General features: G+C 41.2%; 2 protein-coding genes across 2 annotated transcripts; one reads left to right on the top strand and one right to left on the bottom strand.

Annotated features, from left to right (window-relative positions):
• coq6 (coenzyme Q6 monooxygenase) lies at positions 1-15,470 on the bottom strand. Its single transcript, XM_054797628.1, has 12 exons — positions 15,094-15,470; positions 14,896-15,030; positions 7,961-8,019; positions 6,324-6,450; positions 5,041-5,171; positions 4,663-4,770; positions 2,691-2,753; positions 2,505-2,612; positions 1,733-1,935; positions 998-1,113; positions 562-728; positions 1-101 (listed from the first exon to the last, which is right to left on the bottom strand). Exons 1-12 carry the CDS (start codon positions 15,293-15,295, stop codon positions 72-74), a joined length of 1,449 nt encoding a protein of 482 aa, XP_054653603.1. The 5' UTR covers positions 15,296-15,470; the 3' UTR covers positions 1-71.
• A 122-nt stretch (positions 15,471-15,592) lies between these two features.
• Positions 15,593-20,840, top strand: fam161b (FAM161 centrosomal protein B). Its single transcript, XM_054797695.1, has 9 exons — positions 15,593-15,741; positions 16,011-16,244; positions 16,315-16,808; positions 17,090-17,400; positions 18,137-18,249; positions 19,402-19,569; positions 19,641-19,740; positions 19,812-19,996; positions 20,228-20,840. Exons 2-9 carry the CDS (start codon positions 16,030-16,032, stop codon positions 20,259-20,261), a joined length of 1,620 nt encoding a protein of 539 aa, XP_054653670.1. The 5' UTR covers positions 15,593-15,741; positions 16,011-16,029; the 3' UTR covers positions 20,262-20,840.
• The last annotated feature ends 1,155 nt before the right edge of the window (positions 20,841-21,995 follow it).

The following is a 21,995-nucleotide window of genomic DNA, read 5'->3' on the forward strand; positions in this document are numbered from 1 at the left end:
TCAGTAAAATAAATCTTTATTAAATGTACTTTTATTTCCTTTTTACAATTCTGAAGTTGCTGTGCTTGGCCTCACTTGCTTGCAAACTCCGTGATCTGCTCCTGCCAAAAGCAAAAGAGGAAACGTTACTTGGTGTGATGCTTGTTACAAGCGGACCTGAGGACCTCTACGGACCAATGTGGAATCAATGTCCCATTTAAGTGGGCTTCCATTTGCGAGAGGCATTAAAACAAGTTACAGTGTTGGTTTGAATCACTTAGTAGTGAATAAAGCCATTTCACATGAGCGGTTGGTAATAAAAGGGGTGTGAAAACACAAGCCACCACCACTGTCCGCTGCCCTCGTGCCAGCGCTGCACCCCACCCACACACTTTTGGTAACACTAAATTTGGGGCTAAACTTAGATGCCATAGTAGTAAGTTCAGAGTCCTGGAAATTATAGGCAGCGCTGAAGCAAAGCTACATGCAATCACTAAAGAGGGTGGAGGCGGAGCTTAGATTGGACAGGTTGGTGGTTGTCATCAGTGGTGGACAGTCTTAGTGAGATGGAGGACAGCTTACTTTTAGTGACGGGAGCATGTTGGTGGCCTGCAGGCCGAAGGTGCGGAGGAGAACCACAGGCGCAGCGTCGGTGGAATAAAGTCGTTTCATGAGGTCAATGGCGGCCATCATGGGTAGGTTGTGCCGCTGACGCTCGGTTTCATATTCTAACAGGTGCTGTATTGCTCCTGCACAACAAACAACTGGGGGTTAAAAAAGTGACAACGTGGCATTGAGTCAATACATAATTTTAACTTTCAGCGAAAAAAAAAAACAATATCCCACAAAAAGCAATGTGCATGTAATTGTTGGCAAAATGAACAGGGGAAAAAACATCAAACAAGATGCTTTTTATAATTCGACAGTGTGCACGTGAGATGGGCCTTTGGAAAAGAGTTTAAGGGAAACCACCAAGCTTTGGTTGCACTGCTTGTGTCTGTTTGGAGCGCTCACTGACCCAGGTCCTTCCCGTTAAAGGCGGCCTGGCTCAGTAGCTGTGTGAGGCAAGCCACATCCCCGAAGCCCAGGTTGGCTCCCTGACCGGCCAGAGGATGGACACGATGGGCAGCGTCCCTGGAAAGACAAACACATGCTTGTCTCTACAAATACACCACATGCACAGTGGACTATTCCATGTCCATCCAAATAAAAGTAGAGCGGAACCTGTAAGGTCGGACATTTGTTTGTGGACCCTGGCTCAAATTTCAAAACCTCTTCCCGCATAATTAGAATAGAAACAGACTCATCAGTTTCATTATGACTCTTAATGACGGATGTAGGTGTAATGCACACCTTCATGAGTATGCCTCATGCATTTCACGTCATTGTAACAAAAGTGTAAAAATAAGTTAAGCAGTTAAGTTAAGATTCCATTCTTCTTCTTGTACTTGTTGAGTCTGGTCTTTTTGGAATAAGTGTCACAATTAAGTCACAAAAGGCCAAAAAAGTCCTTTCTCTTGTGAGGTTCTAAAGTTCTCATGAGGTACATGAGGTCATGCATGTTGGCAGTCCACCTTTTTGAATAAATGTTAAAAAAAAAAAAAATCCCAAAAAGCCAAAGAAAAACAATGACTCGTCTGATACTTGCTAGGCTGGGTCTGGTGTCTGTCTTTAAGGGCATATTTTTGTCCAAATCATTTGACTTATTATACATGTGCTAACACAATATCCTATTTTCCTTTTATTACCTTACCCAATGAGTGCCACTCTGTGCCTAATGTACTCAGATGCATGGCCCATGCCAAGGGGAAACATGACGCGGGATTTGGGGCCGATGCTTGCCACGCTCGGGGGCAGCTGGCGAGGTGAGCCTGCAGACGGCATGATGGCTGAAAGGGCGCTCCGGAACAGAGACCCGGCTGTCTCGACCAGCTCTGATTGGTTGTCGTTGCTCCACTGTGTGTGCAGCATGCAGAAAGATTGTCCAGAAATGTCCAGAAGAGTGTGTGAGAGAGAAAACAGACGTTATCGCTGAGAGGGAACAAACAAATAAGCTGACACTGGAGTAAAGTTGAACTCCAGGCAAGGGCCGTTTTTTTCACCCTCCATAACTTAAGGGTTTGGCAAGGCCCGGGGAGTAGGGCTAATTAAAAGAAGATGCTGGCCAGGCTATGCAGTTGAATTAGCTCTGTTTGAAAAACATTCCATGCAGTAATGGTCAACACTGGGAGACCGCAGGTTTAATTACCAAACCAGGCCTGAAAGCAAACGTGACTCAACCGAGGTGACCCCATCCATCAGCAGGCAGTAAAAATAGCCAGCTTGGGAAAAAGGAGCAAGCATCATTTCTCCAGAGGTATATTACTATTGTTTCGAGTCTGTGCAAAACAACGTGTTTGTTTGCAACTCGATGCGTTTGTTTGTAAAAACAGCTGGACACGTGAGGGAGAAGACACAACCCAAGCATGTACAACACAGCACACAAACAAGCTGCAACAGTACGACGCATTTTAATTGCCACTCACAAAGGCGGAGTTGATGGCGTCAACAAAGCACTCCTCATCCAGCTCCAGGAGCTCCTCAGCAAGATGATGACTGGTTGACCACACCAAAGAGCTTGTTGTGTCTGACAGCTGAAGTGCAAAGATGATTTACACTGGGAATTGATCAAACATGTACAACAGATACAGTAAATAAGGTGGATAAATTACCGGTAACATTGCAATGGGTCCTGTTGGGAGGAACCTCTGCCATGCGACATTGTTCTCTGTGGGCTGTTAAGACACATACTTCCTATCAATGACTGTGCTGATCGTGTGTTATCTTAGAACACTTCATTGGGCACGCATTCACAATCATGGATACAACAGAAAAACTGTATTCAAAATGATAACTTTAAGTGTCATTGAAGTACACTGTAGACTTACACACAGTACAGGCCAAACGTTTGGGCACACACACACAACACAACCCCATGGTCTCAACCCCATTAATAAGGCAAGAAATTCCACTACGTAACCCTGACAAGGCACACATGTGAAGTGACAACTTCATGAAGCTCATTGAGAGAACACCAAGGGTTTGCAGCGCTATCCAAAAAGCAAAGGGTGGCTACATTGAGGAGTCTAAAATATAAAACATACTTGGAGTTATTTCATTTTTGTTAAGTACATAATTCCACGTGTTCATTCCTAGTTTTGATGCTTTCGGTGAGAATCTAGTCATGAAAATAAAGAAATGCATTGAATGAGAAGGTGTGTCCAAACTTTTGGCCTGTGCTGTACAACATAACCTCTAAAGTCCAACACCCTTCAAGTCATACTACCATACAATTAACTTCTCTATTCAATTAACATCTGAGGCTTCTATAGTTGCTCGGTGTATGTTCCACAAAAGCAAATGAACCTTGGGGACTCTAGTTAACGTCGAGAGAAAATCATTGGCATTAAAAGATGTGGCTGTAGGGAACCTCCTGATGTAGTAAAAAAAAAAAAATTGCTCCACAAATGGCAGTAGCTGCATTTTGACGTATCATCAGTGGTCAGCATCCAGCAGCTTTATGTACCTCTGCATGCACTTTAAAACGTTGCTTGCACTACTCGCTTACACTTTACACTTACGTGATGTGGGTTGCTACCTGGTCGTGGATACGTTTTTTTAGTAGGTTGCGGGTCCTTGCCAAAAAAAAGTGTTATGAACCGATGTACGTGAACGCACCTCGTGTCTGTGCTATTCGCTTGCTACGCTACCACGAGGTGCGCGCTTGAGGCGTAGCTTACACGCTCAGAGCAGGATGAGGGTGGGATATAATGCTTGCGCCATGCTCAAAAGTTTGTGCCCTCTAGGCAGCCATGTAACCGTTGCAAACAGTCTTTTTACATTTAAAATGTAAATATTGTATATACATGTTATTTAAATACATACATGTTTATTAAATAAATAAGAAATAATCATAATAATTTGAGAAGGTGGGCCGCACGGTGGCCTAGTGGTTAGCATGTTGGCCACACAGTCAGGAAATGGGGAAGATCTGGGTTTGAATCTCCGCTGGGCATCTCTATGTGGAGTTTGCATGTTCTCCTCGTGCGTGCGTGGGTTTTCTCCTGGTGCCCCGGTTTCCTCCCACATTCCAAAAACATGCATGTTAGGTTAAGTGGTGACTCTAAATTGTCCATAGGTATGAATGTGAATGGTTGATTGTCTATATGTGCCCTGCAATTGGCTGGCGACCAGTCCAGGGTGCACCCCGCCTCTCGCCCCGAAGTCAGCTGGGATAGGCTCCAGCATACCCCCACGACCCTAGGGAGGATAAGCGGCATAGAAGATGGATGGATGGAATTTGAGAAGGTTATGTTAAAAATTTCCACAATTTGGGTTGCCGCTTTCCAATGAAGCGCGACGGCGGCCATTGGTTTACAATGAAATCATGACTTAGCAGTTTGTTCCTTAGCACTACAGTAGCTCCCTGCTTTTTGAGGGGGTTATAGTCCAGAAAAAACGAGTAATTCAAACGCTCATAAATATGTCTATGTTTGAAACGACTCAATAAAATGACTCTATAAAACAAATCAAAACAGATTTAGTAATTATTTATTGTTGTGTGAAGGACATATTTTTGACCACAGAAAAAGTTGATATCAGAGTAAAGCATGGAAACACAGGAGCAGGAGACGAATCCTTTACCTCTGACAGATGCAACACAGCAACCACAGCTGATTGGTCATAATTCCACTTGACTGTGGGGATCCCTAATTCTCGCCTCACCATGGAGTTGGGTCCATCAGCGCCAATCTAAAACAGAAGGAAGAAAGTAAAACAAAAGCCCATGCAATAAATATCTACCGTTCCCTCTTAAACCAGGTACTGTTTGTTGGGTTTACAAATAAAACAGCAATCCAACTAGAACAGGAAGAACATACCAGACTCTCCTATTGTACAACACATCTGTTCTGGCAAAATAAACACAGAGTCCACCCGCACTGCATGACGACGCTGCTGAACAGGACATGTTGAAGAAGAAGATAAAAAAAATAATAGTTTGAATAAGGAAATCAAACTTACAAGCAGCTTGGTCTGAAGAGTTTCCCCACTGGCTAATGAGATCTGCACCCACGGAATGGAGTGCACTGCCTTGTGCGGCACAGGCCACGTGTACTTCACCACTTTAGACCGGTACTTGACTTGCACGTTATCTGACAATCAATCAGGGAGTAAAAATGTTGTCAAAAGATGAAGCTCACTGTTTCCCATACATTCATTTGTTTGTGGTGGCTCGCCACAAATAACTACAGGCTGCCACAGATACAGTTGGCACTACGTGTTCACCCTCGCTCATGAACACATTATAACGGGACTGTCTATGTAGCTTGTCCTTACAACGCCGTGTAGTAGATGACATCATAACATACCTCACATGCACCTGGTCTGCCAGACAATAAGAAGACGTAGCAGGAGGGAACTCAGTCATCCGATTTTAGTCACTCTAAATCCGAGCTTTTAATCATTTTGCCTAGCTGTAAAACTCCACTGCATCCTCCCTGGCACATGATGACCACTCAAATTCACATCTCACAGTCCTCTTAATGCCTCGGATTTGCCACACTTCATTGACTGATAGTGTTTATCTACAAGCCAACCACGCCACACTTTGCACATGCTGTCAGCTTGTTGGATATTGCACCAAACCTCCCCCTCTTCCTAAAATACCGGCAGCTGGTCTTCCAGAACATGAAAGCAGCCAGAGCTGCTCTTTCTCATGTCGACTTGGAGCGGGACCCATCCACAGATTGGCTACTGGTTGCCGAACACGGATGTTAAATACAGGGTTTCAGTGATTGGAGAGGGAGATTTCATTGAAAACAGCTGGCGGGGAGCACACTTTTCATGTACTACATCTTTGAGCAGAATGAGAAGAGAGAAAGACAAATGGGAGGCACGTGAGGCCAAAAAATGTGCTGGAACCACGTTTCCCTTGTTTGGCCTAAAAGCGTTTATAAATATGCCACTAAAACTGCCAAGCACATAGCAGAACTGCGTTTTATTTGCAACATTTTGGTTTAACGTCAACAGCAATAGAGGGCTGTACGCTGTCAGCGCTTTAAAGGCTGGAGTGAGTGGTGGCAAGGCTGGGAGCACATGGCAGTTTTAAATAGGTCACTGGACCACTTCACGTGTACTCTCAGGCTCGGCAGTTCCTAAAATATGAGGTTTTGATTCAAATTGACGGAAAAACATAAACGTCTCAGGGAGGGAATACAACTAAAAACAACTAAGGATGGAATAATGTGGTGGCATTGGCTCCATGAGGTAAATGGAGCCAAGCGAGTGTGTGATGCTTTGCTCACCAGACAGACCATCCAGCTGTTTAGTCAGTGCTGCCACAACCACGTCGTTCTCCACGATGTAGGCCATCTCCTCCTCCAGATTGTCCTTATCAAATGTGATCAGGGCATCAGAGCAGGCGTCCCAAACCTAAATGAGAGACTTATTATGCCTGCGGTCATGCCTCAAACTAATCCCCTGCCACTATATATAGCTGGGCAGAGATGATCACTGCAAAGAGCTTGGCAGAGTCTGCTAAAAAAGTCACCAACACCCCATTCATCTGGAAAATGAAGGATGTTCAACGAGTTGGACTTTTGCGAACACATTTTGGTCTGTTGTGCAAAAAGAGTGGGTCGATATTTAGCCGCAGCAACATTGTTTTTCGTTTAATTGTAATCTGGAACTTAAACACATCATTTGAGCTAAACATGAAGGGGTGAAAGTGTTTGTTTAGTCCTCTACTGGGTTGTAACTATGCCGAGGTAACCCATCATTCAGCTGTAATATGCTGCTTCTGCACTCCTTTTTCCAGCTTGCCATAAAGTCAGAGGATATACCCTTTAAAAAAACCCACTAATGGTGCTTTGGGTTTGCAACTTGTGATAAGTGGTTGAAAGTGAAAGACCAGCCCAAAAATTGTTTTGGTTTTGTTTAAAGCTAGGCAACATGTTGCAGCTTTGGGAATGAATGGGTTGATGCTTTCGTTGCAAGATTTTAAACACTTGCTTGTAACCTTAAGAGAAAATGACCCTGGTGGCAAAAGTTTATTCTAAATTTAAATGGTGAATAGTTATAGTAAGAGATGTTTTAGCGCATGGGCCAAATGTTATTTACAAATGGAGCACATGGCTAGGAAGAGAATGACTACGATGAATAGGCAAAAAAAACTAAAAACGTGGTAGAAGAAAGGTATCGTGAGTGAGGTATGATGCCATAATCACTCTAAAAGGCAGTGCATGATGACATCTTTGCCCCAGATAGAAACACTGCGGTCCAGGTTTCAGTAAGCACAGACCACATCATACAAGTCGGGCCGAACCTTGCATCCATTGCCATGAAGCGGCTTCACTGTGCAGCAAGCAACCACCAACCTGATCTTTCATCTTCCTGCAGTTGTTCACATGAATCTTCATAATTAGAAGACACGGGGAGGGAGTAGCCTTTTGCGAATGTCAAAAGGAGTTCATCCTCATCAAAAAACATGGCTTTCATAATAAATGAAACAAGGACATGCAATTCTCTTTGTGTTTCCTGAAGGTATGTTTTTTATATTGAGTTGCTAATACAGGCTGACGTACAAGGAATGAGAAAATTGCATGTCACATGAACCCACCATTTAATGCAAACGACTCCATGCCGTGTGCATGATTATACAAACCAGAAATGAGTTTCTTGCTCATTTAGCTGTACGACTGTAGAAGTGGAATGTCAAAGAATTTCCCCAAATTGTATATTATTATGATTATTGGATGACAGAAATACATGGAGAATATCAGTGTGCAGTACATGTCATGTTAAAAACAGAACCAAAGTGTCAAATAAACTAACCTCAGGAAACAGTTATTCGACTGCAAAAGTATGAACATGTGAATCATTTCTTCGCCACTTTAGTGCCATACCAAAAAAAAGTAATCGCACAATTATTGAATGAACGTACCTGCATCTTTTTGTAGGGCTTGCATCTCATGTTAGTGATATGCTCCCATGCACCAATACCTAAAGAAAACAAAAGATCAGATAGACAACATTGGAACCTCTAGTCAGTTATTCCGAATTTGACCAGCATTTTTTGTGACAAAAGTCTCTAAAGACTTTGGCCATATTGTGCATCTATCTTGCAAGATCTTCACAATTCATTTCATTTCCTGCTCAGTACTATTATTTTGTATTTGTTTCCTCTTTTGGCACCGTTGGCGGTGCCTTCAATTTCAGTGTGAGCGCTATGAGTGCAGCTGGGTCTGAAGAGTAATCAGCATTCCTATTTAGCTCAGCAGGTCCTTTTGCTAGTCGCCGGTTCATTGTGCTTGCTAGGCTTTGTATTTGGACATGAACTCTTGGTCGCTCTTGATACTGTACTTCTAGATATCACTATAAGCAGGACAGACTCGGAGTAGAACCGCTGCTCCTCCGCATTGAGAGGAGCCAGATGAGGTGGCTTGGGCATCTGGTCAGGATGCCTCCCGGACGCCTCCTTGGGGAGGTGTTCAGGGCAAGTCCGACCGGTAGAAGGCCTCGGGGAAGACCCAGGACACGTTGGAGAGACTATGTCTCCCAACTAGCCTGGGAATGCCTTGGGATCCGCTGGGAGGAGCTGGACGAAGTGGCCGGGGAGAGGAAAATCTGGGCCTCCCTGCTTGGGCTGCTGCCCCCGCGATTCGATCTCGGATAAGCGGTAGAAGATGGATGGATGGACTATAAGCTTGATGGTGAATTTCCACCCATTTCCTGAGACTAGCTGGTACTGTTACTTGCATGTACAGTCATGGCCAAAGGTTTTGAGAATGATACAAGTACACTAGGTCCCCAATTTACGAACACCCGACTAGCGAACACTCGCCGATACGAACACAAGCCGACTGGTTTATATTTTATTTTATTTTGCCTTGTAGTGCTTAGGCTGCTCAATCAGTACAGTGTATTTAAACTGCTACTGTACATGCTTGACCAGTAGAGGGCACTGTGACACTGCTAATGGGACCAACAGACGCTAGAGAGCTTCCGGTAAATATAAAGCTAAGTTTTAGCTTTATGATACAACCGGGACAGAGCGTGTGATTAAAGTTTATGAAGAGCTAATAGGCCTGCTTAATTCTACACCACCCACAGAACACTACCTCTTTTAGAAGAGTCTAACGAAGACGACGATTTGTCCTTTTTTTCAATATCTCCTCCTCCACCACAATGCTCGCCCACTACTCTTCAAAGGTAAATAACATTTATCATTACGTATTATTATATCATTTTTATTATTGTTTTTTTCATTAATTATCCTCGTTTAATATTACTACTGCATCCAAACTTATATTTACATACATACACATATAATGTATATGTATACACGTACATGTAGTACCTATATCATTGGTAATATTACCTTTTCCCCTTCTTAAGAACAATTCGACATAAGAACAGTCGAACAGATGTTACTATGATTTACTGAAGCATAATTACAAGGATTTCATATGTGCCAAAGGCTTTTATTAACATGTACATAAGGTTTATGTAGAGTTAATATTTGCAGTGTTGACCCACTTTCTCAATTCACCGTGGCATGCTGTCAATTCACTTCTGGGCCACATCCTGGCTGATGTCAGACCATCGGAGTTAGTCGAAATTTGCAAGTTTTTGTTTGTCCACCCACCTCTTGAGGACTGACCACAAGTCCTCAAAAGGATTAAGGTCTGAGGAGTTTCCTGGCCATGGACCCAAAATGTTGATGATTTTGTTCCCCGAGCCAGTTAGTTATCACTTTTGCCTTGTGGCAAGGTGCTCCTTCATGCTGGAAAAAGTATTGGCTGTCACCAAACTGTTCTTGGATGGTGGGAGAAGTTGCTCTCAGTGGATGTTTTAAGGTTGGTGGTTGTGTTCTTAGGCAAAATTGTCAGTGAGCCCAATCCCTTGGCCGAGAAGCAAACCCACAAATTAATGATTTCAGGATGCTTTATTGTTGGCATGACAAAGGACTGATGGTAGTGCTCACTTTTTCTTCTCCGGATAAGCTTTTTTTCAGATGCCCCAAACAACTGGAAAGGGGATGCGTCAGAAAAAATGACTTTACCCCAGTTTTCAGGAGTCTAATACCTGTATCTTTTACAGCACACCAGTTTTTCCTGGAGAGAAGTAGCTTTTTTGCTGCCCTTCTTGACAACTTTCAACTTTTGGTGACTGTCCTGGCGCTTGCTGGCGCTTTTCTTGGGTGCCCTGAAGCCTTTTTCAAAACAACTGAACTTCTCTCTTTGAAGTTCTTAATGATCTGATAAAAGGTTGATTTAGTTGCAATCTTACCAGCAGCAATATCTTTGCCTGTGAAGCCCTTTTGATGTTAAGAAATGATGAATACACTAGGTCCCCAACTTACGAACACCCGACTAGCGAACATTCGCAGATACGAACACAAGCCGACTGGTCTATATTTTATTTTATTTTGCCTTGTAGTCGCTCAATCAGTATTTATACTGCTACTGTACATGCTTGAGCAGTAGAGGGCACTGTGACACTGTTAACGGAACCAACAGAGGCAGCGTTAGAGCTAATGGGACCAACAGAGGAAGACTTAGGCTGGTGAGATAAAGCTAAATGTAAAGCTAAATTATACAACCCGGACAGAGCGTGTGATTAAAGTTTATGAAGAGTTAATAGGCCTGCTTAATTCTACACCACCCACAGAACACTACCTCTTTTAGAAAAGTCTAACGACGACGACGACGATTTGTGCTTTTTTTTCAATAACTCCTCCTCCAACTCCACAACAACGTATGCTCGACCACTCCTCTTCAAAGGTAAATAACATTTATCATTATGTATTATTATATCACTCTTATTATTGTTTTTTTCATTAATTATCCTCGTTTAATATTACTACTGCATCCAAACTCATATTTAGATACATACGCATATACTGTATATGTATACACGTACATGTAGTACCTATATCATTGGTAATATTACCTTTTCCCCTTCTTAAGAACAATTCGACATAAGAACAGTCGTCTGGAACCAATTGTGTTCGTAAGTTGGGGACCTAGTGTACACATGTTTACTTGCAGGTAACCATGGTTAACAGGGGAAAAACAGCAACTTCAAGCACAACCCTCCTTTTAAAGCTTCCAGTCTGTTATTATAACTCAATCAGGATGACAGAGTCATCTTCAGCCTTTGTCCTTGTCTACACTCTCATGGTAACCAGAAAATTACTAACATGATGTCAGCTGGTCCTTTTGTGGCAGGGCTGAAATTCAGTAGAAATGGTGTTTTTGGGATTACAGTAAATTCATTTTAATGACTAAAAGGGACTTTGCGATTCATTGCCATTCATCTTATCACTCTTCATAACATTTGGAGTATATGCAAATTCCCATTTTAAAACTGTGGCAGCAAACTTGGTGGAAATTATTTGTGCCATTGTCAAAACCTTTTGGCCATGACTGTATTCCACAGGTGTGTCGTCTCAATCGGTTATTTAAATTATTATAGAAATCATTATTATTAATCATTATTACTAATTATTAAAGTATTATATAAATGTTCATCCTCTGGCTCCTTCGTGTGTTAGCGCTATTTAGAGGCACTGCCTTAGCACTATTTTTCCTCTGTGCCTTACTTAGTTAGCCCTCCGCACTGCTCCCTCTGTTACTTTTTGTACATTGCCGCTCCTTGTGAGAAGATTTATTGTTATAAAGACTTTCTATCCAAGACAGCCACATGTCTCTGCATCATGGGGTAACACTACAAAATATAACGGGATTTCATACAGGGTTTATTTCATCTGTAAAAACACAGTGCTGTGAGTTAAGAAAATAAAAACATTTTAGCTCACTAAAGTAGCTGCTCATTTCTAGCAGACAATACTGTGTAATGGAACAAGTCAGTGCATGTCTCACTTACTTAGTTGAGAGTAAGAACTAATGAGTAACTCATGAGTAGTGGTTAGGGTTAGGTAGGTTTGTTCCTCATTAACTACTGTAATTAAGTGTTACCAAAAGTCAATATCTTATAAAGAATATTTGTCCTATTTCTAGTCAGCACTGTCTAAGTTTAGGATGTATAAATGCACAGCCAATAACAATTTTGATTTCAAATACTTCTTAGTCCCATTTATTATTTCTGTTAATAAACTGAAACACATTTGTGGTCTTACTTTTTATTTGTACTGTATCTGAAGTATATGTGCCCTATCATTCTCCAGGAAAAGCTCCAGTACTTTTTTGTAAACATCTGATCACCCTCTGTTTTGTCTCAATGTCTATTTTGGATATGTTTTTTAGGTTGGATATATAATCCTTCATCTTGACAGTCAAATTAATTCATTCATTCATTCAGGAGCGCATAATAATATCTTTAATATCTTGACCTATTGCTCACTCTAGCTCGCACTGCTGTTTGTGTATTTCAATTAAGTAAAAAAAAAAAAAAAAGAAAGGCTTTTTCTATGTAATAAGGTGGCAGCAACAAGCATTTTCCAGCTTACGCACGCCCTCGCCCCTTCACCTTGTGGTAGAATGGCATACTGCAGCGCCTTAGTGTATGACATTTATCTTATTGTCCGATTAGCAAGAATAATGATGTCACACTTGCATTAAATACATCACACAGGCTGTAGAAAGTCATATTAATGTTTCTGCAAGCATTATATCGCCGTCATGCTGACAAACACAAATCACCATCCAAATCAGTGCACTCAGTGCAGTGTAGGCTTTGTTCGCATGCAAGAGGAGAGATGTGCCACAGCCTCATTTCACATATTTGCCCTGTATTTGATCATAGAATTTGCCAATTCAGCAATTTTTACTTAAGAAAATGTTAACAAAAATTGGACTGCTAAAGAAAATACATGTGTAATACAGTTAAATTGACAAATATTAATATTTATTTTATGGTGTCATTAATAGTTTATTTGGTGAGTCTCGCCTGCTTCCCCTGACTGCACATCACTGAAATGAACTTTCTTCTGTCGCATCTTTTTGTCATTTTTTTTTTAATGTCACAAACATCACAGATATTTCAGACTCGGCATAAGTTTTTTTGTCACTAGCCATTGTTTTTGAAAAAGAGAATCTAGTGGGGTCTGATTTCTCAGTAAATATAGTGACAAAATCACTAATCCTTCCACCAATCCTTCCTACACGGTCCGATTACTCTCTGGCAGACCAGGTCCGTTATTATGTGCTAACGAGGGCAAACTCGTAGTGCCAAATCTATTTATAGCGGTCCAATTTATTTCTGTTACCCTGGAACAGATTCATTAAATAGCTATTATTTCCTACAGGGATTACTGCAGTGTTTCCCCTACCATTAAATTACAGGGGCGCCCCTCTCCCAAACGGTACGCTGTGTGCATGCATCTGTTTGTATCGGTGTATCGCTAAATTCGACCAAAATTCCCCCAATCCACACACACACACAGGTGCACGTGTGCACCCCAAATGTAACTGGAGAGGAGTGTTCACATTACAGTCAGCTACACCCGCTCCCCTAAAGCTGTAAACATTGGATAAACACTAGAATTTGTTCTAAATTCAAACCAATATGGATAGCCTGATATTGACCATTAAGGTTATGTACTTGAATGCCAAATTGGATAACAATGCAATACATACATTTTGACTGTGGCCATATTAAGAACTGCATTTGTCATAAATTATCTCTTTGCTGTGGCATTCCTGCATTAAAAACAGGAGCATTATATTAAATAGGATGCTTGCCAGGCACGTGCACAGATAGAGCCCTAGTGGTTGTCAAGCACCCAAGCCCCCGCTGCACCCCAACCCAGCATCAGACTGACAGGTAATAACGATGTTTGTGCAATCCCCTGACATTGTTCGGTGCTAAATTAACCACAACATTAGTGGAGCTGAAAACATTCCGTTGCAACTGTCCGACGTGTCCTAAAACAAATGAAGGAACAAAACAAAAACTCACGAAATCCGTGATTTCAAAACCTTGTCCGTGTTGTTTTTGTAGGGAGAGAGGAAGGCAGGCAGACAATTTAAAGACAGTTTTATTGTTCTACAAATTAGACAATTTCACTAGATTTGTTTCCATGGTTCTAATCCTTGCCATTGTGGAGGAAAACACTGTGGACAGCATACCTTTCTAACATTTGTGAAGATGGTAAGAATCTATGCAACACTGCCACTGACAACAGCTGGAAGGCTCATTTGCAAAACTGAAGATCATAAAGAACAAACTCAGGAGTCTCTGGGAAGAAATATTCTCTGATCTTTTCCTGTTTGCCACTGAGCAAGACATATGCATAAACCAGTGAGGTCATAAAATCCTTCTAAAAGATTGCACCAAGGAGGAAGTAGATATTTCTCCCTTCATGTCAGAGTCTTGCCTCCTTTGTAAATACTGTATTTTATAGAGTATATTGGATGGTTTATTATTAATTAATTAATTACAAGAGTTTTGATCAATTTTAAGTTTGGATATTTTTTGATTGTTTTAATATATGATTTAATTATTAAAAAGAATACACAATGTGACCTTGATTTGTATGCTTTTGCCTGCTATTCATTTATTTTATTAATTTGTATAATTTTGAGTTTGTATTTGGTTGTAAAATAACTACATACGGTCAAAATATCCTGCAGTGATTTTTATTCATCCAGGTCGCAGGTGTGCTGGAGCCTATCCCAGCTGACATTAGACGAGAGCCGGGCTAAACTCTGAACCAGCCAATTGCAAGTAGTGATTTTTTGTCATTTTATTAACAATAACAATAATGATAATCTGAATGATAATTGATGGGTCCTTTTTTCTGACTTGAGCACCTGCACTTGAGCACCCCCCCCCCCCCCCCCCCCCCCCCCCAAAAAAAAAGAAATGTGCACGTGCCTGATGTTTACTAAGCTGCAACAACTTTGTACGCACCACTCAGGACGGTAGCAGAGCCTGGATTTATGGAGCTGACTCTGGTGCTGTAGCTGTCAGGAACTTCTTCCATCACTTTCTTGTTGCCTGCTTCAAGAAGAAGGATCTTCTTGCCCATTAAATTGGGGTCCTTACCTGGTAAAGGTAAATCACATATCGTATTACGTTTTTTTGTGAGAGCTGAATGTGGCCACTTACCTAGGGAGCATGCCATTGCAGAGCCAACCATCCCTCCCCCTGATATTATAACATCATAAACCTCATTTTTGCCACTATCGATGCCATGTTCTGCACACACTAGTCCTCGGCTGATTGTTTTTACAGCCGCGAAGTGCTTTTCTGCAAATACACACCGTCCAAAACCGTTCAGGGCTACACTCGCCCTTGTAATGGTCTGCATTATTCGGTCTCTAAATTAAACAAGCCCTGTATTAAAATAGGATAAACATGTGGCTATTCGACGCTTAAACCCTTGCGTAAATTAATTAGACTGTAGTTTCCCCTTGACCGTGTCCTAAAGAGAGCAGCCTTGTGGCGTCCATGTTTCAGCCATGTTGTGTTGACAACTTGGAGAGTGGAGGAATCACTTCCGGCTTCGCAGCCAATCAAAAAGGACAACTGTCGCGGCTCGCGCTTCTGCTTTTGACCACAAGTAGTGCTAATGCGACCAAGACTGTCGACTGGCCAACACTACTGCCGTCCTTTTTGCTTTTTTAGAGATTTTTTTAAAAACTTTTGCTCCTCTACAAACATTTCCAAATGCATTATACTTTATTTAGAGAGCTTTAAGAACTAGGAGGACGCCTCGACGCAGAGAAACAGCCAACTTAACTCGTCTTTTATCAGGTTAGAACCTGTTGTTTCTCGTTTATATCTGTTAAAGCTGCTGATAACAAAACCGCCGCTTGCGAATGCTAGTGGATAAACTGCAAGAATACCTTCAGATACGATAAGTTAATGTCGGCCAAGCTACATTATGCACTCAGTTGAGTGGACTGATGTTTGGTTGCCATGGTAATATGCTGTGGCAGATTGTGGGTATGGTCGTGTCAAGTTCGTTGTGATAGATTGATAGACGACTTTAATGACTGATAGACTGTCACTATGCATTTCAGACAATTCTTGGACGAAAAAATGTCAGAGCCAGAGGTCTTGCTTACCAGTGGACTGGAATCAGAAGGAACCCTCTATCAGAGGCTGCGATATCTGAGTGTGGAGGTCCAACAGCAGCTGCAGGAGACAGAGAGGAGATATCAAGAGGAACTGGAGAAGAGGATTCATCACAACACTCTGCTCTCAGATGTGGACCGATTGTCCAGTGATACAAAGGAAGTAACCTGTCAAACAAAGTAGGTCAATGTTCTTGTTTTCTTTATGTAGCATCGTTGTGATTTATTAAAGATTTCTGTCTCTACTTAGACATGGAGGACTGAGGAGATATGCGTCACTACTTGCCCTGACTTCTGATAATAGAACATCAAACCATTCCAGGCCATTAGAGGTATCTGCTCCAGCTTTGGGTTCTTCATCAGACTGGAAGCGTCCCTCCAGGTTGCTTCCTGACCAGACACAGCAGTGTGAACGCGCAGCTTCATTCAAAACAACACAGCAGAGGAAAGAAGAAGAGGAGGAAGCTCAGTGCAGGAAGAAGTTCAGTGCACTCCCTGTCCCCAGTCAAGTCGGACAATCCCTCTACTGGGAGATGATGGAACAGAGGGACAAAGAGAGGAAGCAAGGGCATGAGCGAAGGAAAAACTTTCTGCTTTCGGTACAAAGACCTTTCAGCTTCCATGAGAGAGAAAAGAAGAAACAGGATAAGTTGGCTGCACTGGTGACCCAAGTCTCCCAGCAGGCAAATAAGACATCTTCAGAAAATGTCAAACAGTCCTCTCCTAAACTACTCAAAGAGACAGGTGTGATAGCTTTATTTCTACCAGAATGAAAATGGTGATGTGTGTTTTATGCAGAGTACTTCCTCATTAACTTTTAATATTTGTCTTATGTGTGATTGTTTTATTTAAATCCATTGTGTTTGTGTGTAAAGGCAAAATAACACACTGTCTGGAGCTAGCTACAGTACAGTATATGACCACTTACACTATCCAATATAATAAAATAATGTATCAGAAATATTAATCAACATGCGCCAGAGACTTTTTGCATTCTACATTTTCTACCTTTCTTGTTTGTGCAGATCAGGAGGAGCATTTCAGGAAAGTCCATATGAACACCACTCAACGGGAGAAGCCCGCAGCCCCTGGGGGGCCCAAACTTCGCACAGCAGAACGCACCAGAAAGGAAAAGCTGCGATTCCTGGATGAGAAGCCAAGCTTCCAGCCGAAGATCAACCATCATGTGCCAGATTTCAGCCGGTTGCACAAAGCTCTGCAGACAGAGGGGCTGAGAAAATCACCAGTGAAAGATGTGATCAGGTGCCAGCCCTTTTACCTGAGAACATCTGCTCTTCCTGCTAGGCAAAGGAAACAGAGCCCTGACAAGTTACAGGTAAACTTAATCTTGTTTAACCATGTTATAAAGCAAGAATGGGGAATAGCTTCACTTTGCAATCTTCAGCAACTGGTTTGGTTAAAGAAATGTATACCGTAAGTTTGCCAACTTGAAGTGTTGAAGGCATGACATTCAGCATAAGTGTGCATTTATTATATAACACAGCTTATCAGTTTGAAGCATCAATATTGTTTTAAAATGACATGCACATCATCTCATGTTTTGTCCCAGCTTGCTTGGGGCTTTTGAGGTTTTTGCAGTCAGATAAAATAGAAAAAGGTAGTGTTACATGAGCTTGGTTTCTCAGAAAAAGATATTTTTAAATTTTCCAACCATTATTGCAAGTAACCTCTACAGCTAACCTCAAACTTTGTTGTGCCAAAACCATGAGCATGTCGCCAAGTCATCTTTGTGGGAAGTGAATTTTTTGTCAAGTCTTTCTTGTGCTTAACGCACATGTTATGTAAAGAGTGCACCCCTTCTTACATAATAATTGCGTTTTCTCCTGTTCTATTGTACTTTATAAAGGAGAATGTTCTCATGAGAATGTATTGTGTGTGTTACACTGTGTCACTGAGAGTTTGAGTGTTTTAACAAAACTTTTAATAGGTTAAGTAGTATTTAAAACACTAAGACTGGCCTCGAGCTTTAACCTCACAAATTAATTGTGCTAAAACAGTGCGTGCCTATAATGTATATGCATAGCAAATAAGACACATTTGTTTTTTCACAGGTTTCCAGTAGTCTCAACCGAAGTAAGTCATGTGGGGCATTGGCGTCATTGTCTGCAGACACGCTTCCAACTTACATCACAGATGCAACAAGGAAGCGCTGCATGGCCATCAGGTAAAGTCATAAATGGGATATTATATTGTAGTCTGCATTCTTAGACTAATTTGTTCCCCTGTCATGCAGACCAACATTTACCACCATTTCCTTCGGGATCTATTAAGTGCCTACCTAAGCCGGAGGTCACCAACAGGTAGCTTGTGAGCTACCAGTAGATCACTACTTGATTTTTAGTAGCTCACCAAAGGGCAAAAGAATATTTGCTTCAACTCAACTAGTGTTTTTATAACTGTTCGATTCAGACATTATGCCTCTATTTAATGACGAAATAGCATAAAGACCACACTGTTTGAGTGGAGCTCTTCTCCATAATTGAAATGTTGCCAGTCAAACTCAATTGCACAAGGGGCCAAAAATCCTGTGGTTGTGGGCCGAACTGGACATTACTCCCCAAATGGGCATTTTTTTACATCGGAGTGAGGAAAATGTGCATTTTTTTGTGTCCATTCATTCCTGTTTGAAGTTTCTACTTTCCAATAGTCCGCGGATATATACGACTATGGTTGTTTTGATGTAGTTGTTCGTTTCAATAAAGTGATCATTGATCAACCACCTCTTCATCATTCTCTCAATGTCCGGTAAAAGCTACAGTATGTTACATCAACACAAAAACATCACGATTCGTGAGATGTGTAACCCGGAAGAGTTTGCATCTGTGGAATGGGCAGATTAGGCATTCGCCAGCATGCTTTGCTGTAGTTAAAATGATCACTTTTGACTGTCTTATGCCTTTTTAAGGTGTTATTTTGTACAGACAATGTGGAATCGTTAATGTGCTGCCGTTTTTAAATGATTAAATTATAAGTTAATTAATTATTAACTATTAACTTAAATTAATTACTAGTTAAATTATTTTCACTTTTGGTCTGCATCTGGCACCCTGAATGGTTGTGAATTTTGTGCTATATACAATATTATTTCCACTTTTAAAACCGGAGGAATCACTTACTTTCGTAGGTCTGTGAGGCGGACCAACTCAATGGTATTTTCCAAACAGTTCCGTGGACCGGATGAAAAGCCGGAGTTTGACACATATGATATAAATAAAATACAAATTTCTCACCTCTCCTTTGTTTTTGTCAAAGTAGCTCTAATAGTGCTGAAAGTTGGGGGACCCCTTACCTAACTTAATGTATTCTACCTTTCCAGGATGTCCATGGAAATGAAGGATTGGAAGAATCAGGCGAGTGACAACTGGTTAAGGAAGTACCAAATCAAGTCTGAGGCCATGAGGAAAACTGTTTCCCTCCATGCCAAGTTACTGGACCCTCACAAAAGCTTGAGAGAAGTCTATGATGAACGATTACAGCACCATCGGTACAAAAAAGACCATCCATTCTCCTGTTTTGCAACACTCATCTGCACAATGAATTGTCTCTTACACATAGGCAGGCAGATCGACAAAGGACAAGCGATTACATGAAGGATCTACAGGACATGAAGGCTCGTGTTAGAGAGCGTCCCCTGTTGTTCGAACAGGTGAAACAGGTGAGCAACATGGTCAGCCACATCACTTCTATTTGCCATATCCTGCTGTGACATCACGTTGATTTTGCCAGAGAAATGCAAAAGCTCGAGCAGAGCAAACATACAGGAACGAGCTGAAGAAAGCTGGTGTAAAAGAGCAGTTTGTTGAAGAAAAGGGAGGAGCGCTGAAAGGAACATCAATCTCATCCACATTGGAGGATGACACAACCCCAGATGTCCACAGAACTGACAATGTGTTCCATGGAAGCGATGCAGAGTGAGAATTTTATCTATTGTTTTTTTTTTTTATACACAATGTAATCCCACTGTGTCCGGTAATATCATGAATAGCATGCTCACTAGAGAGCCAAGGACTTCATGTGGTTTGCTCATGTGACATTACGTAATTTTTCAGGGGCCTGCCCTGCACAAGAAAAATATGGTAGCCATGTAACAATTCGATATAATTACAATATAGCCATTTTCTAACCCAACATGTCTGATTTAGGGAGGAAAATGTTGACGACGGTGAAGAAAATTGAAGATGTGGAGGAGAACAACGTGGGGGAAGGATTGTCATGATCAGACGGTACAATGTTTTTGTGGCCTCTCTGCTAGAAAACAACACTGTATTCAAATATGACTCATGTCTACCTAACCACATCAACAATGTGATACGCCAACATGTGTAACTATAAATTCAGAAATCTCAAAACATCTGAACCAGACAATTCGAAAGGGAAAACACAGAAAAGTGTAAATAACTGTATAAATAATAATTTTGTTATTATATTTTAGATGCTTATAGTTGTGTGTGCCACATCAAACAGACAATTCTGACAATAATGATGTACTTGGTTGAATTATGGACACCTGATTACCGCATTAAACATTGAATGGAAACATCAGTTCAGCTCACTCTGTGGCATTAATGTGTGTTTGCTCAAGGGGTGTTCAAAGTGCCATTCGCAGCCCACGGCTTTTTTTATATTAGCCTGTGGCACATTGTTGAAATAATATGAAACCAAAAATTTGAAAAATAGAGCAAAAAGGGACAATGCAAAGAGAAATGTTGACACAAAAAACTAATAACATAAAACTTTGTCTTCAAATACCGTATTTTCCGGACTATAAGTCACACTTTTTTTCCATGGTTTGGCTGGTGCTGCAGCTTGTACTCCGGAGCGACTTATATATTTTTTTTTCACACCAACAGCCAGGAGAGAGCGCTCTAGGCTTGTGTGCCAGTATCTGCTACTCTTATCACTCCTGTACCACTGAAAATGTACAATTTAAACATCAACTTATGAAGACAACTGAGGGGCTATCAATTTGGAAAAATTTTTCAGGTCAAAACAGCAAAATATTTCATATTCACGATATTTTTTTAAAACTGCTTCCACCCTGGGAAAATCTGAAAACGGCAGCTTGGTGTTGCCATGTATACAGTATAGGCAATATGAGAACGATGACGTTACGTGATCAGAAGTGAGCTTTGACCACTAGCCAACATAATATCTGAATATTTCGACTGACATGACTCACTTCAGTCGACAATGTGATGGTGATATTTTGTTGTCTTATACTAGTAATGACTCGCATAAGTAATTCGCCAAAGCGATGAATATAGGTGACTTTGCGGGTTGTTTAGGGTATAGATGTCTGAATAACCCTAATATGTTACGTTAACATACCACCTATTCATGTTACATTAAGAGACGCCTATTTAGCCTGTTGTTCTCCATTTTATTGTTATTATAATAACTTGCTTTTCAAGATAAAATGTCTGTTCTTGGTCTCTGATTTTTATAAAATACATTATTAATATAAATAAACTTATAGTCCAGTGCGACTTGTGTATGTTTTTTTCCTCGTCATTGTGCATTTTTGTCGGGTTCGACTTATAGTCCGGAAAATACGGTATTTGTATGCTGTATATGTGTTTTTTTAGCCTTATTACAAAATGTAAAAAAATCTTGAAAACTATCCAAGTGGCCCCCTGCATCTTTTGATTTTTCAGTGCACACACACATATAAACAGGATTCAACTTTTGTTGTGAGGCACAGTATTTACAGTACTTGCGCTTGCGCAATGCACTATAATGCACTGCATTACAAGGAGCCCAATGAGGACACATGGGCCTATCTCACATGGCTTGGTTAAAGTTCCGAGTCACGAGAGCCACACTGCCACCTAAATAAATCCTTGTCCAGTCCCACAGACCAGCTCGGTGGTTTTTGCAGGGAGCCCACAGACCCACATCAATTACTGTACT

This window comes from Dunckerocampus dactyliophorus, chromosome 13 (genome assembly GCF_027744805.1).
Source record: "Dunckerocampus dactyliophorus isolate RoL2022-P2 chromosome 13, RoL_Ddac_1.1, whole genome shotgun sequence".
NCBI classification, from domain to species: Eukaryota; Metazoa; Chordata; class Actinopteri; order Syngnathiformes; family Syngnathidae; genus Dunckerocampus; species Dunckerocampus dactyliophorus.

Bases quoted from the DNA above. Each gene is read 5' to 3' on its own strand.
- coq6 (XM_054797628.1), bottom strand. From the start codon at position 15,295: ATGCAGACCATTACAAGGGCGAGTGTAGCCCTGAACGGTTTTGGACGG. The intron at 8,020-14,895 runs GTGCGTACAAAG...TGTTTTCTTTAG, and splicing joins CTCTGCTACCGTCCTGAGTG to GTATTGGTGCATGGGAGCAT. The intron at 1,936-2,504 runs GTGAGTGGCAAT...CTGCACACACAG, and splicing joins ACGCCATCAACTCCGCCTTT to TGGAGCAACGACAACCAATC.
- fam161b (XM_054797695.1), top strand. From the start codon at position 16,030: ATGTCAGAGCCAGAGGTCTTGCTTACCAGTGGACTGGAATCAGAAGGA. The intron at 17,401-18,136 runs GTAAACTTAATC...GTTTTTTCACAG, and splicing joins AGAGCCCTGACAAGTTACAG to GTTTCCAGTAGTCTCAACCG. The intron at 18,250-19,401 runs GTAAAGTCATAA...CTACCTTTCCAG, and splicing joins AAGCGCTGCATGGCCATCAG to GATGTCCATGGAAATGAAGG.